The sequence below is a fragment of the Maniola hyperantus genome, chromosome 4 (assembly GCF_902806685.2).
Source record: "Maniola hyperantus chromosome 4, iAphHyp1.2, whole genome shotgun sequence".
NCBI classification, from domain to species: Eukaryota; Metazoa; Arthropoda; class Insecta; order Lepidoptera; family Nymphalidae; genus Maniola; species Maniola hyperantus.
The window spans coordinates 12349374-12361606 of record NC_048539.1 but is presented as its reverse complement, the minus strand read 5'-3'; the positions used below and the strand labels follow the sequence as shown (position 1 = coordinate 12361606).

The 12233-nt window shown below is 37.3% G+C and overlaps 2 protein-coding genes across 9 annotated transcripts in view; both read right to left on the bottom strand.

Annotated features, from left to right (window-relative positions):
• pot (papillote) overlaps nt 1–12233 on the bottom strand; it is an 88605-nt gene that overhangs the window by 58288 nt on the left and 18084 nt on the right. The window lies entirely within an intron of this gene.
• On the bottom strand, nt 6304–9595 carry LOC117981856 (cysteine-rich with EGF-like domain protein 2). 4 transcript variants are annotated; one of them, XM_069498029.1, is made up of 4 exons: nt 9463–9595; nt 8352–9331; nt 8230–8265; nt 6974–7113 (listed from the first exon to the last, which is right to left on the bottom strand). In XM_069498029.1, exons 2-3 carry the CDS (start codon nt 9317–9319, stop codon nt 8250–8252), a joined length of 984 nt encoding a protein of 327 aa, XP_069354130.1. In that variant the 5' UTR covers nt 9320–9331; nt 9463–9595; the 3' UTR covers nt 6974–7113; nt 8230–8249. The 4 variants fall into 4 exon arrangements, with proteins under 4 accessions (XP_034823972.1, XP_069354129.1, XP_034823970.2 ...); XM_034968081.2 differs by lacking the exon at nt 8230–8265 and having other exon boundaries at nt 6304–7113; XM_069498028.1 differs by lacking the exon at nt 8230–8265 and having other exon boundaries at nt 6304–7113; nt 9448–9589.

The window sequence follows — 12233 nt, the reverse complement described above, 5'->3', positions numbered from 1 at the left end:
CTTTCCGCCGAAATTGTTGACTGATTTTTCAGCTAAGTAACTACTTTTAATTATTGCCCGATTGAGATCAAAATTTGCAGATACTTGTGTTGTAGATTAAAATAGATGATTAAGTAGTAAAGTACTACAATGGTAGGTAGTACTTTGTGGTTTATCATAGATACCTAGCGGTTGTATCATAGATTTGTTTGAGTTGTATGATTTTCGAATCACAGTTGAATTTCGGAGCGTTTGTTTTCTTTTCATGAGCTCTACCTATTTTTCAAAACATATAACTGGATGATAGCAAATGGCAGTCGTGTTTGGACTCACACCTATTCTGTTTTTAAAATACTGGATAGACGGATGACAAACGAGTCGCTGGGAGCCGCTTGATTCAGGTGGCACAAGTCCGTGGCGAGTGGAATACTTATGCAGTGGAAGTCTATCGGTTCATAATGATGATGAATGATTTAGTAGATATTAGGTATATTGTAATACTAAACCAGCCTAAATTATTTGAATCAAATAAAGTCAGCAAATCAGATGAATCAACAATTAATTAAATAAGCTAATTTAGAAAACCGATTCTTTTTGTGAAGAAAGCGAGCATATCTGTAATACCTGCATACATAACAAGTTTTATAACACAAGTCAAATTCCCATGTAAACAATAATAAATACTTGAGATAGCATTGTTCGCGCGTTTTTGTATGAGTAATTTACCGGCAGACGCAAAATCTTTCACGGACTTTCTAACCGTTTCTGTGCGTTTTTTGAAGCGGAAATTTTTATTGAAATCTATGTTTTTTAAGATGATACAGAAAACTCGTTTTCGTTATCATTGCTGAGTTTTCTTTTGTTAAATGTTTGAGTTGTACCTACTTGGTTTATATATCTGATATTTACTCTAATACCTAACTAACCTACTCATGTTTTAAACAAAACTACTTAATCATAATTTTGAAATTGAAAATAGGAATAGGTAGATAGGTTATCTAAAACGTAATCAGCCTCTTAATCGAGATGTCGGGGATTCGATCTTGTTTGTGACTTTTTGTTAATAGATTTAAATATCACTTCTTTAATTATGAAGGAAAACAACGTGAGGAAACCTGCATACCTGAGAGTTCTCCATAATATTTTAAAAGGTGTGTGAAGTCTGCCGACCCGCATTGGCCAGCGCGGTAGACTATTTCACCATTGCCTAACCCTTGTCATTCTGAGAGGAAACCCGTGCTCAGTAGTGACCAGGCGACGGATTAATCATGATGATGATGAATGGAAATTAAAATAAGTAAGGGGTTAGAATAATAATATGAATTACTAAGTAATACACGTATTTGCATTGCAATGTGTTATCGATGCTAAACAGGGTAGCGAAACGAGTAGCCAGTTTGAATCTTTGCGGAAGCAGAACGGGTCCGACTAGTTCTAGACCGGTCGATTAGATAATGCTGGATGAGATATTTCTAACCTTCACTTAGTTATCTAGCTTTTATAAGTGGTATCATCTATTTATCTGCAGCTAACTTTAAAAATAAATATATTATTTTGAAAAACTTGTCGGGGTATGCGACGCGTATTGCCTGGTATTGCTCGACTCTCCATCGCCCGCTGAGTGTCTGTGAGCATTTTTATGAGGCACATCTCGGATACATAATCACTCATCTCTAGTAACATGCACTGTTTTTTTTAAGAATATTCGCCATGTTTAATGACTAATGTTCTCCTTTCCTCTCCAACTAAGCGTCAAACTTGTGCTAGGAGTAGGTACGACAATAGTGCAACGGGCGGGGTTTGAGCCGTCGACATTTCGGTTTTCAGTCCACTCCTTTACCCGTTGAACTATTGATGCTCATGTTTGAAGACTTTGGTCTTCAAGTACTGAGGAATTTTGGACGACAAGACATCTTGAAGTTTCTCAAACGCTGTCCCATCCGAGTTGGATTAGGCGGTTAACCTCTTTCTCGAAAAAAATCTCGCAACGTTGGAAGACCCTCACTAAGTGACAGACAACATCAAACAAGTCGCAAGGAGCCGCTGGATTCAGGCGGTGCAAGACCGTGGCGTTTGGAAGTTCCTACAACGCTACAAGAGACCTATGTCCAGAGCTGTGGACGTCTTACTTATTATTATTTTTTTGCACAACAAAATTGGTAGTTTTCAGAAGTAGGTATATCTACTAGGTATAACAATAAAGACGATAGACGGAAATGTTTTCTTGCCCATGCGTCGCGCCATGCGTGTCGCACGCAACACGCATTCGTGGTGCAGGTATAATTGTATCCATTGTATTGAAAGGCCAGTGTCAAAGATAGCTAGGTCCCTGTATCAAATATAGGTAGGTATATAGTTACTACATTATTATACTATACTTCACGAAAGTGCCTACTCTAAAAATGACCCCTTACCTACCTACTGATTGAAATCCCGGTTTTTTTACAAAACATTTTCTTAGCGCATTTCTTCACAAGTCCACAGATGGACAAAGGTCTCTAGTAAAATTAATTAATTTACATACCTACCTACTTTAGGTCCTGTAAAGCCAGAAGAAGAAAAAAAGAATACTCTAGGTCCTTGTGAAACTTATGTCCAAAATCCAATGGATCCTCGCAACTTGTCTCGTTAATCAACACTGCCCTTTCCAGTGCGGGGTTGTAATTCCAGTGTCTTGGGAGTTGGGATCCCAAAGCGTATCGGCTATTGGTGCTAAACTGAAGTGGCAGTGGGCAGGCCATGCTTGTCATTGGTGCGAACTGCAAAGGCTTGCTGGAGCTGAAAAGTCCTGAAGGGGAGACTGCGTGTTACCTACCTACTAAAAACCTAGTAAACGTAGCGTGGGGCGCCCTCCGACACGAATGGACTGACGATATAAAGAGGGGGCGGGGAGGCACTTGGGTAGGGTAGGTTACAATGATGACTATTGGCGCTCACCAGGTAAGGCCTATCTTGAACAGTGGACGTCCACAGCTGACATGATGAGAAAAATTTGATGAACATAGAATGAGAAACGTCTCCGGAACCAAGTTTCGTTAAAAATTCTCACAATTGCACAAGTGGAAAATAAGAGTACAAAACCGGCATTTAAAAATATCCAGACAAAAACAGAAAACCATAAAAGAATCAGATAAGCAAAATACCTACCTACTCTACCAACTTTTTAGGGTTCCGCACTGGAAGGGAAAAAAAGGAACCCTTATAGGATCACTTTATTGTCTGTATGTCAAGACCGGTCAAGGGAATTAAAAACTATAGAATACTTCCCGTTGACCAAGAATCATGAAAGGTAGATAGCACTGTTCTTGTACGCTGGTACGGAACCCTTCATGTACGAGTCCAACTCGCACTTGACCGGTTTTTTGGAACATCATTGTTTTTATATCCAAAATGGCAACAGGTTGGCAATATTATTCCTCCACTTTATTCAAAAAACTCGTTTTAAACAGTCTTGATCTTTATTGTTGAAGTGAATATAAACGAGTTGCATATTCAACCGCATCTCAAGGATTTTTCTCGAGATTTTGTATTGTATTATAACAGACAACAGTATCTAGACGTATTTAGGTAGGTAACAGATATACAACTTACAAGCCTCAATAGCTCAATGGTTAGAGGACTAAGGATCGGACTGAAATCTAACAGTTCGCGGCGGTTCAAACCCCACCTGTTTGTCATACCTAGGTTTGTACGCTTAGTTTGAGGGGAAAGGGGAATATTAGTCATGATAAACATGAGTAGTATTCTTATTAAAAAAAGCTATATTGTAGTAATTTTTAAAATAATTTGTAATGAACAATAGAAAACGCACCCTACTTATTTAAATTTTTAGGGAATGCATCTTTTTTTTCTTTTTAAAAATGAATATTAGCCATGTTAAATGACTAATATTCCCCTTTCCTCTCCAATTAAGCGTCAGGCTTGTGCTAGGAGTAGGTACGACAATAGTGCAACGGGCGGGGTTTGAACCGTCGACCTTTCGGTTTTCAGTCCTCTCCTATACCGGTTGAGCTATTGAGCATTAATGAACTACAGAGTCGACTTCTTTTTACCCGACTACGACAAAAACAAAAGGAAGGGTTATAATTTTGCCAGCAGTATGGCCAGTAGGTTGGATACTTTAAAAATCCTTACATTATGAATAAAGTTGTTCAATCTTAGGCAGGTACCTACAGCATCAGCTGTCGTTGAACTTTAAAACTTTTTTGGACAAAATCCATACCATATGAGTTAAATTTTATGTGCATTATATAGCTGATCTTGCCTAATTTAGGTGTGGGTGGTACAAAACAGATTTGCTGGGGCGATATAAAGACTAAAGGCCCGACTGCCAATACCACTAAATTTACATAACGCGACAAACAAACACACCTATTACGCAACCGTGTGGGTGAATGACAGGTAGACCTATACAATGAGCACATATAAGGCACAAAGTAAACCCTTATTGTCTTGTACATAAAGTTCAAAATGCTACAGTCGTTTGCCACATTACAATTTTATGCTAGTTTTTAAGTTAGAGACTCAAAGCGAAATGTTAATGTCGGTTTTTTATGAGTATTGACACGTTTTTTTACACCCTACATTAAGCTTGGCGCTGCTTCATAAAAACGTGAACAAAAACAGATAAACAGTCAATTATGTTTGTCCGTGTTTGTTCGACATCTAGGTACCTATAGCACGCAACAGGTTGAAACGGCAATAACCTAACCGGGTGCGAGTGTGCGGGGCGTCCCCCCGCCTCATACCTCGATTGCTATCTCGACCTGTCGCGGGCTATAGGTACCTATACATTCACGCATCATTAACCATTAATGGTTAGTCCAATTGAGTTGTAACTGTGTAAAGTTGTTGGTACTTGCGGGAAGGCTTGAAGAAGGCGCGTGAGTTGCACTGAGACTCATGCTGCGCATTATCTAAGTTTAAAAAATCCATAATCTTGTAACTTAAACTCGAACGTGAAACCGTGTCATGGTCGTGACATAATGCCTGACATGAACGATTTTATGCACACGCCTGTAAATCCACAAAATGACTAGGTATTGAAAAACATCTTAAAATACTTATAAGAACTTTTCATTGGTAGATGTCGTTCGTTAAAGGTCAGAAACATGTCAGAAACAGTAATTTGAGGACGAGGTGACCTTAACGACAGATAGAACAACTCTTAATACGATCTATGACAAAATATGTTCACAAAGCCTATCTACTCAAAGTGCGGATTGGTAGATCACACACATCTCGAGAAAATCGTGGAGCACTTTCAGGCATGCAGTTTTTCTCATGATATTATTTTCCATGTTGAATTGCTTAACACGTAAGTATAGCTCCGAAAAATTAGGAGTGCGTCTGAGTAGGTACCTAGGATTGAACAGAGGTTTAAGGTTTAATGATTAATCCCGGGCACGCATTCGAGGGTTCCTCGAAATCACCGCTTTATAAATAGAGGCGCGTTTGGAACCCTCGTAGCTTTAGTTTTAAGTTTGCGTAATAATTATCACCACTATATCTTACATATCCAACATCTGTCCATCAAAAAGAGTAATTTATTAGGTACCTATTTTGAATAAATCATTTGACTTTGACTTTGACTATAAATGGCAAAGGTCGCCATAATGTTGGTATAGTAGGTACGCGACACATCGAGATCGCAATCGGGGTATGAGGCAGGGGGATGCTCCGCACGTCGCCCGCGCCATCCCGCTCCGGGTTAGCATGGGGGCCGGGCGGTGCGGGTGTACGGGGCGTTCCCTCCCCGATTGCCATCTCGAACTGTCGCATATATGCATATATATATACAACGCAACAATCCGTGTAAATAGTGCAATCCGTGTAAATATAGCAAATAACTTATTAATTTCTTTACGGCTTATTCCGTTTTTCCACCCTAGGGTGTTTACCTAATTACTCGGAAAACTGTGCCTGTCTATCCACCGCGGACTAAAAATCTATACTAATATTATAAGGTTAGTTTGTAAGTTTGTTTGTACTTTGTAGGGGGTAATCTCTGGAACTACTGAACCGATTTTGAAAATTCTTTCGCCAGTAGAAAGCTGCATTATTCCTGAATGGTATACTTACATTTTATTTTATTTTAATTAGAGATCCCTACGAAAAGTTTAATAAGCTACCCGTGCGAAGCCGGGACGAATCGCTAGGATTATATTATGTACAAATTCCGTTAATAAGGTGGATAACACGTTTCCGAGTATACACCCTTGGCTAGGGTAGATGTTTTAGAGTGGATACAGTTTGTTCTGAAGCATTTGGCTGATAGTGATAACAAAAGAAACTACACTATGTACAAATAAAAATAAATTTTATGGTCCATACATTTATTTCAATGACTTTGTCACATACATTATTCTTACAAAAACATGACTGTACAAAATTACATCACAATAAATTACAATTTGCAAAAAAAAAATATACAAATTTTAAAAAAATATACAAATTAAATCACAAATTTGTACTAAACTAAATTATAATTCATAAACTTTATTAAATCACTAGCTTATGGTCGCGACTTCGTCCGCGTGGACTACACAAATTTCAAACCACTATTTCACCCCCTTAGGAGTTGAATTTTCAAAAATCCTTTCTTAGCAGATGCCTGCGTCATAATATCTGCATTATCTGCGTTATCTGCATGCCAAATTTCAGCCTGATCCGTCCAGTAGTTTGAGCTGTCCGTTGATATATCAGTCAGTCAATCCTTTTATATATTTAAATTAAAGATTACTTACAACTAAATACATAATAAATAAATAAGATTACCCTTAAATGCTACTTTTTTGTTTGTGTTGTTGTTGTTTAATTTTTTAATATAGTTACATTGTATTTTTTGTCCTTTTCGCAATGTTCTCTGCAGAAATTATAGCATTACATTATACTAGCACTTTTAGACATTTAAATTGAGTTAGGTTTATGAATTGTGTTCACACTTATGTACGAAGTAGCTGGAATAAATCGTAGTTGGTTAGATTCACTAGCCCTGTATGCCCGTTTATCATGCAGTAATACTCAGCACCCATGATGTAGGACATCACCACAACACCAACTATACTTCCGAGGGATGTAGACTTGGGAAGCAAAATGCCTGTTGCTATCAGCAAACCGATATATGTGTAGTACCTGAAAAAAATTATAGTTATTGATCATACACAACAAATCAATTTTGCAGATAATTACATTATTATCAAAGCTAATATTATGAATGTGAATGTGTGTTTGTTGGTTCGTCCTTCAATTACATCAAATCAGAACCATAGGTCAACATGATTTTTGCATGAATGACATAGGGTAATTTTTAAACCTGGATAAAAAAGATTCAGACAAATTGAGAGCCTCCTTCTTTTTTGAAGTCTGTTAAAAATCAGAGTTCCATCAGGACTTTTAAAAACCTAAATCCATGTCGGCAAAGCTGCAGGTATGCTAGGTGCATCTAGTCAACAATAACTGAAACACCACTTAGCTCTTGTAAAGATATATTATTTTACTAACTGATCCTCCCTGGCTTCGCTTGGTTATCATTCCTTTCTTAGTCTTATGCAAAATCTCAAGTTTCTCAACAGTTTGAGCTGTATGTTGACATGCCAGACAGACAGTGTCTTTTTTATAATACACTATGGGCATGTACAACCCGTCGGAAATATCTGCGCACCTCTCTATGCGCTTCCCCACAGCTCACCCATTTTCACCTACCCAGTACCCAAAGAGTATATAAACACTACGTCCTACCAGTACCAGTGCCAGTACCGTTGCCAACGCAAGCATGTTGCATGACGTCAGTAAGCCAGGTTTTCAGATATTTCTGACGGGTTTTGAACATACTAAGTTCATGATAAAGGTAGAATTCCTATACTAGGTTTTCTCAGTTTATTTTAGTCTTCTAAGTTTTGTTCTAGTGAGGTTCTTGAAGTTGTTTAAAACTATGTATTTGAAAATATGCTGACTACTTTTTAATCTTTAATTCAAGTTATTGCTTCCTAAACCTAGTAAATAAATACTATTTATTTCCTTATAGAAAGCAATAACTTATCTACTGTTTACTAAATAGTAGATATTTATTTTAGGTATTTTAGTTATATGACATAGAAACCTTTACTTATTAACTCGAATTTATGTGTTAAAAATTAGAACATAAAATTTTGACATGTACTACTCATATAATATATGATTTAAAAAATAAAAACAGTTAATAGTGTTAGTAAATGCCCACCACCAAAAATCAAAATATTATTGAGTTACCTAAACACCAGACGGAAGCTCTATAGCTCATCATTTCTGCAAAAAATATCAAATGTGTTAAAAAAAGAAATCATCAACACACTAAAACTGTAAGATTATTAAATGATATTTCACAAAATTACCTTGTAGTGGTCATTATTTCAGACTTATCTTCATCCTCTCTATCAATAATGCAAAATTCTCCTTTCATAGAGTACCCTATTGCACAATTTCTGCACATATCTGGTCCAGCACCATAGCAATCTTTGCATGCTTTGTCGCAGTTCATACAAGCGTACGAACCAAGCGAATTCAGGCAAAACTGGTTCTCCTTACATCTCTTATCGTCATCACACTCATTTATGTCTAAACATCCATCTTTTGAGTCAAATATAAAGCCAGGTTTACATGCTACACAGTCTTTTTGACTGCCACCTCTACAACCTCCTAAACAACCTTTGTGGCACTCGGAACACAGCATTTTATTGTCATCTTTATAAGACAAGAAGTACCCAGTAGAGCATTGGTCACAACTCTCCCCTGTGTACCCAACGTCACATAAACAAGTACCATTGCCTTTCCTAGTACCATCTCCTCTACATTTACCATTACCACTACATAAATTCGTGTGATCCCCTAAACAAGGGTTGCAGTCCTTTCCAAAATGGTTTTTAGGACAGCAAAACTTAAGTTTCTCTATACAAATATACGAGTACAAGTCTTCAGACTCATCTGGGTCTTGAGCCCACCATTCCTCTATGTATTCCTCTGCTTTATTCGCGACATGGTGGCATTGTATGTCGTATTTAGTCTCCTCTTTACATATGCCTTCTTGTATGTCTACTAATCGAATTTCACTGCGCTTATAAGTTTTTTTAAGCTTTTCCTCCTCCCACGCCGCATCGCCACCTTCATACTTCCCTCTAGCAGTTCTTTCTAAACCTTTCTTGAATGATTCGACGAATATTTTACAAGACTGACACTCTCCGATAGTCGTAGCCGCATTCAATATGGCAGGGTTGATAGAAGGCGGTTGTACGGAGCAACAAACGGAAGACAGTGTAATAAACCATGTAACTATATTTAGTTTCACCTGTTTATCGAATCCCATGTTGAGAATAACCTAAAAAGTAACAAAATAAACTTAAATTTTACCGGCTTGCAAACTTTAATTGATAAATTGCGAATTCACACACGTAACTCTTGGCACTAATAGAGATGACCAAAATCACACGAAACTTGATTTATACTAACACGCAATTTCGTATATAATATTACTTATATCTCCGACTGTGAGATTTTAGATAAATGAGATTATTTTAGAATTTCTCTGGCAATTAAACCAGCAAAATACTGACGTGTTTTTTTCCGACTTGTGCAAGTTCCATCATCCATATTTGACATTGACAAACGACGTTGACGTTCGCCATTCGAGGATGGTGATTGGCTATTCAAGGTCGGACGCTCCGTTCCACGTTCCGTATAATTATTACTTTGCCAATCTTTTTTTCCTCACTAAAAGATTGAATTGTAGTAGTTAGTTTAAAATTAAATTAGTTACCTATAAAAAAATATTGATGCCTCTGCATATTATTTTAAGATTATTAATTCAACATAATGTGGTAAGAATTAGAAATTCATCACCGACTTCTTTCCATGAAAGGATACCTTCCTACAGAAAACGCCCCCGTACAACGGTTCGGTTATAAAATTCAAACAGTTTTGCAAGTTTTGTTTTGTTTTTCGGATTTTTCATAGCTTCTTAAAGTTTTAGAGCACTTCATTGATAAGTTACAAATAAAAAGTTCATTGGTCAACCGCGAGTCGGATTCGCACAGGAAGGGTTCCGTACCATCGTACAAGAAATAACTCCTTTTATTGAAATATTGAGTATGTTGTTGATAAAGCGGCAATGGGTCACGACTCACAATATACAGACCGCTGACAGACAGATGAACGGACGGATGGACGGACAGACGGACGGAGTCTTAGTAATAGGGTTCCGTTGGCACCCTTCGGGTGCGGACCCCTTGAATGCCCCATCGGCCCATCGCCCATTGGCCATCACATAAAATGTAGAGGATAGGGCGTGACTAAAGTGAAAAATGATCGATAATATGCAATTCGAATCGTAAGATCGATATCTTATTGTGCGAATGATGTAAAATATAAAAGCTTACGAACGTATCATCAGTCTTGCAATCGGTTTTGTAATCATGACATTTTAAAAGCTTCTTTCCTTTTGCGTTTATTAAATGCTATGTGGGTTGAAACATTAAAATAGCCTACTGCCCATGTCTACCTATAACTTACTTTATCTGCCGATTTTTTAAGTTAGTAGGTAGGTAAGTGCTACTAACAGTTAAAATACAAACCTAAACAATAAGATATGTTATTTTTCTAGTGCTAAGTAAATAACTAGGTATAGGAACCTAAATTATTTTAAACAGTATTTTGTTTCCAAGGTGGTTACATAGTTCACAGCAAACTAAATACTAAGTGCTCAGGTAAACTCTTTGTTGCGGTGAAAGCAGGAAGTTATGTTATGCAAGTGTGGCGTCGACGTAATTACGATCCGAGGTTCTATTGTCAAGCCATGGAGCGATTTTATTGTTCTCATTACATTTCCTAGGACACTATCCATACTAATATTTTAAATGCGAAAGTGTGTCTGTCTGTCTGCTAGCCTGTCACGGCCCATCCGTTCAACCGATTTTGACGAAATTTGGTACGGATATAGCTTGCATCTCGGGGAAAGACATAGGCTACTTTTTATCCCGGAAAATCAAAAGAGTTCCCACGGGATTTTCAAAAACCTAAACCCACGCGAACGAAGTCGCGGGCATCGTCTAGTATAAAATAGTAAGTAAAAATATGTTCCAAGTTGATAAGCAAAAAGTGTAAAACGTAAGGCTGCGAGAAGCGTACTATTGTATTAATAAGATAAACCATCATTAAAAATAGAATAAAACCGAGCATGCATCGGACGTGCAATGCAAAAGATACAGAATCTCCAACAAGTAACAAACGACGGCTATCGGCTCTATCCAACTAGTGCAAACGGTACTAATTAGTCTAGGAGACCACGGTAACTTCAGCGACGTAATTTTGGCAATACTGTCGTGTCTTTATTGCACACCACAAAAACAAAAACCGGCCAAGTGCGAGTCAGGCTCGCGCAACGTCCGTACTACAGTCGTATTTTTTCGACATTTTGCACGATAATTCAAAAACTATGATGCATAAAAATAAATAAAAATCTGTTTTAGAATGTACATGTAAAGACCTTTCATATGATACCACACTTGATATAGTTATCTTACTTCGAAAATTGAAAAATCTAATTTATAGTTCATGACCACAATTTTTTTTGTGTGATGAAACCACAAATTCACGGTTTTCAGATTTTTCCCCGAATGTCTGCTATAAGACCTACCTACTTGCCAAATTTAATGATTCTAGGTCAACAGGAAGTATCCTGTAGGTTTCGAAATTATTTCATTTATGATAGGCATCAGGATCGATTATGAGCTTGAACTGCTGGGTCAAACTGTTCCTGTTTAGATCGATCTCCTATGTCCTTAATTTCGTTGGAAGGTCTAAAAATATCCTTCCCGAAGTATTTTCTACAGAAAAAGTTCAAACTCATTATTAACCATCGTTAAACCCAATTACTATTCCAAGCTAAACCCCTTACCATTAGCTAATCGCTAATGGGAATAAATGGGAAGGGGTCACGGCCTTCAGCAATGAGAAATACGACCCAAAGAGAGAAATACCATTAAAAATCTCAATTACATTTAGCTTATTAAATTAACTAGTGAAAAGCATGTCTTTGTATAAACTCGCGAAGCTGGTAAGTAATTTGAGCTTAATTAACTAATTGAAGGAATAATTAAATTAAGGACTTAATCAATTGAGGGGGTACCTAAGTAAAATCAAACAGTTTTTCATTGCATTAGTACCTCAGTACCCTTATTTATAAACAAGCTGATGCCCGCGAATTCGTCCACGTGGATTTACGT

What these genes read in the sequence shown, in the direction of transcription:
- LOC117981856 (XM_034968081.2), bottom strand. Translation starts at nt 9,319, where the DNA reads ATGGGATTCGATAAACAGGTGAAACTAAATATAGTTACATGGTTTATT. An exon ending in GAAATAATGACCACTACAAG is followed by an intron (nt 7,114 to 8,351) that starts GTAATTTTGTGA and finishes AATTTTTTTCAG; the next exon opens with GTACTACACATATATCGGTT.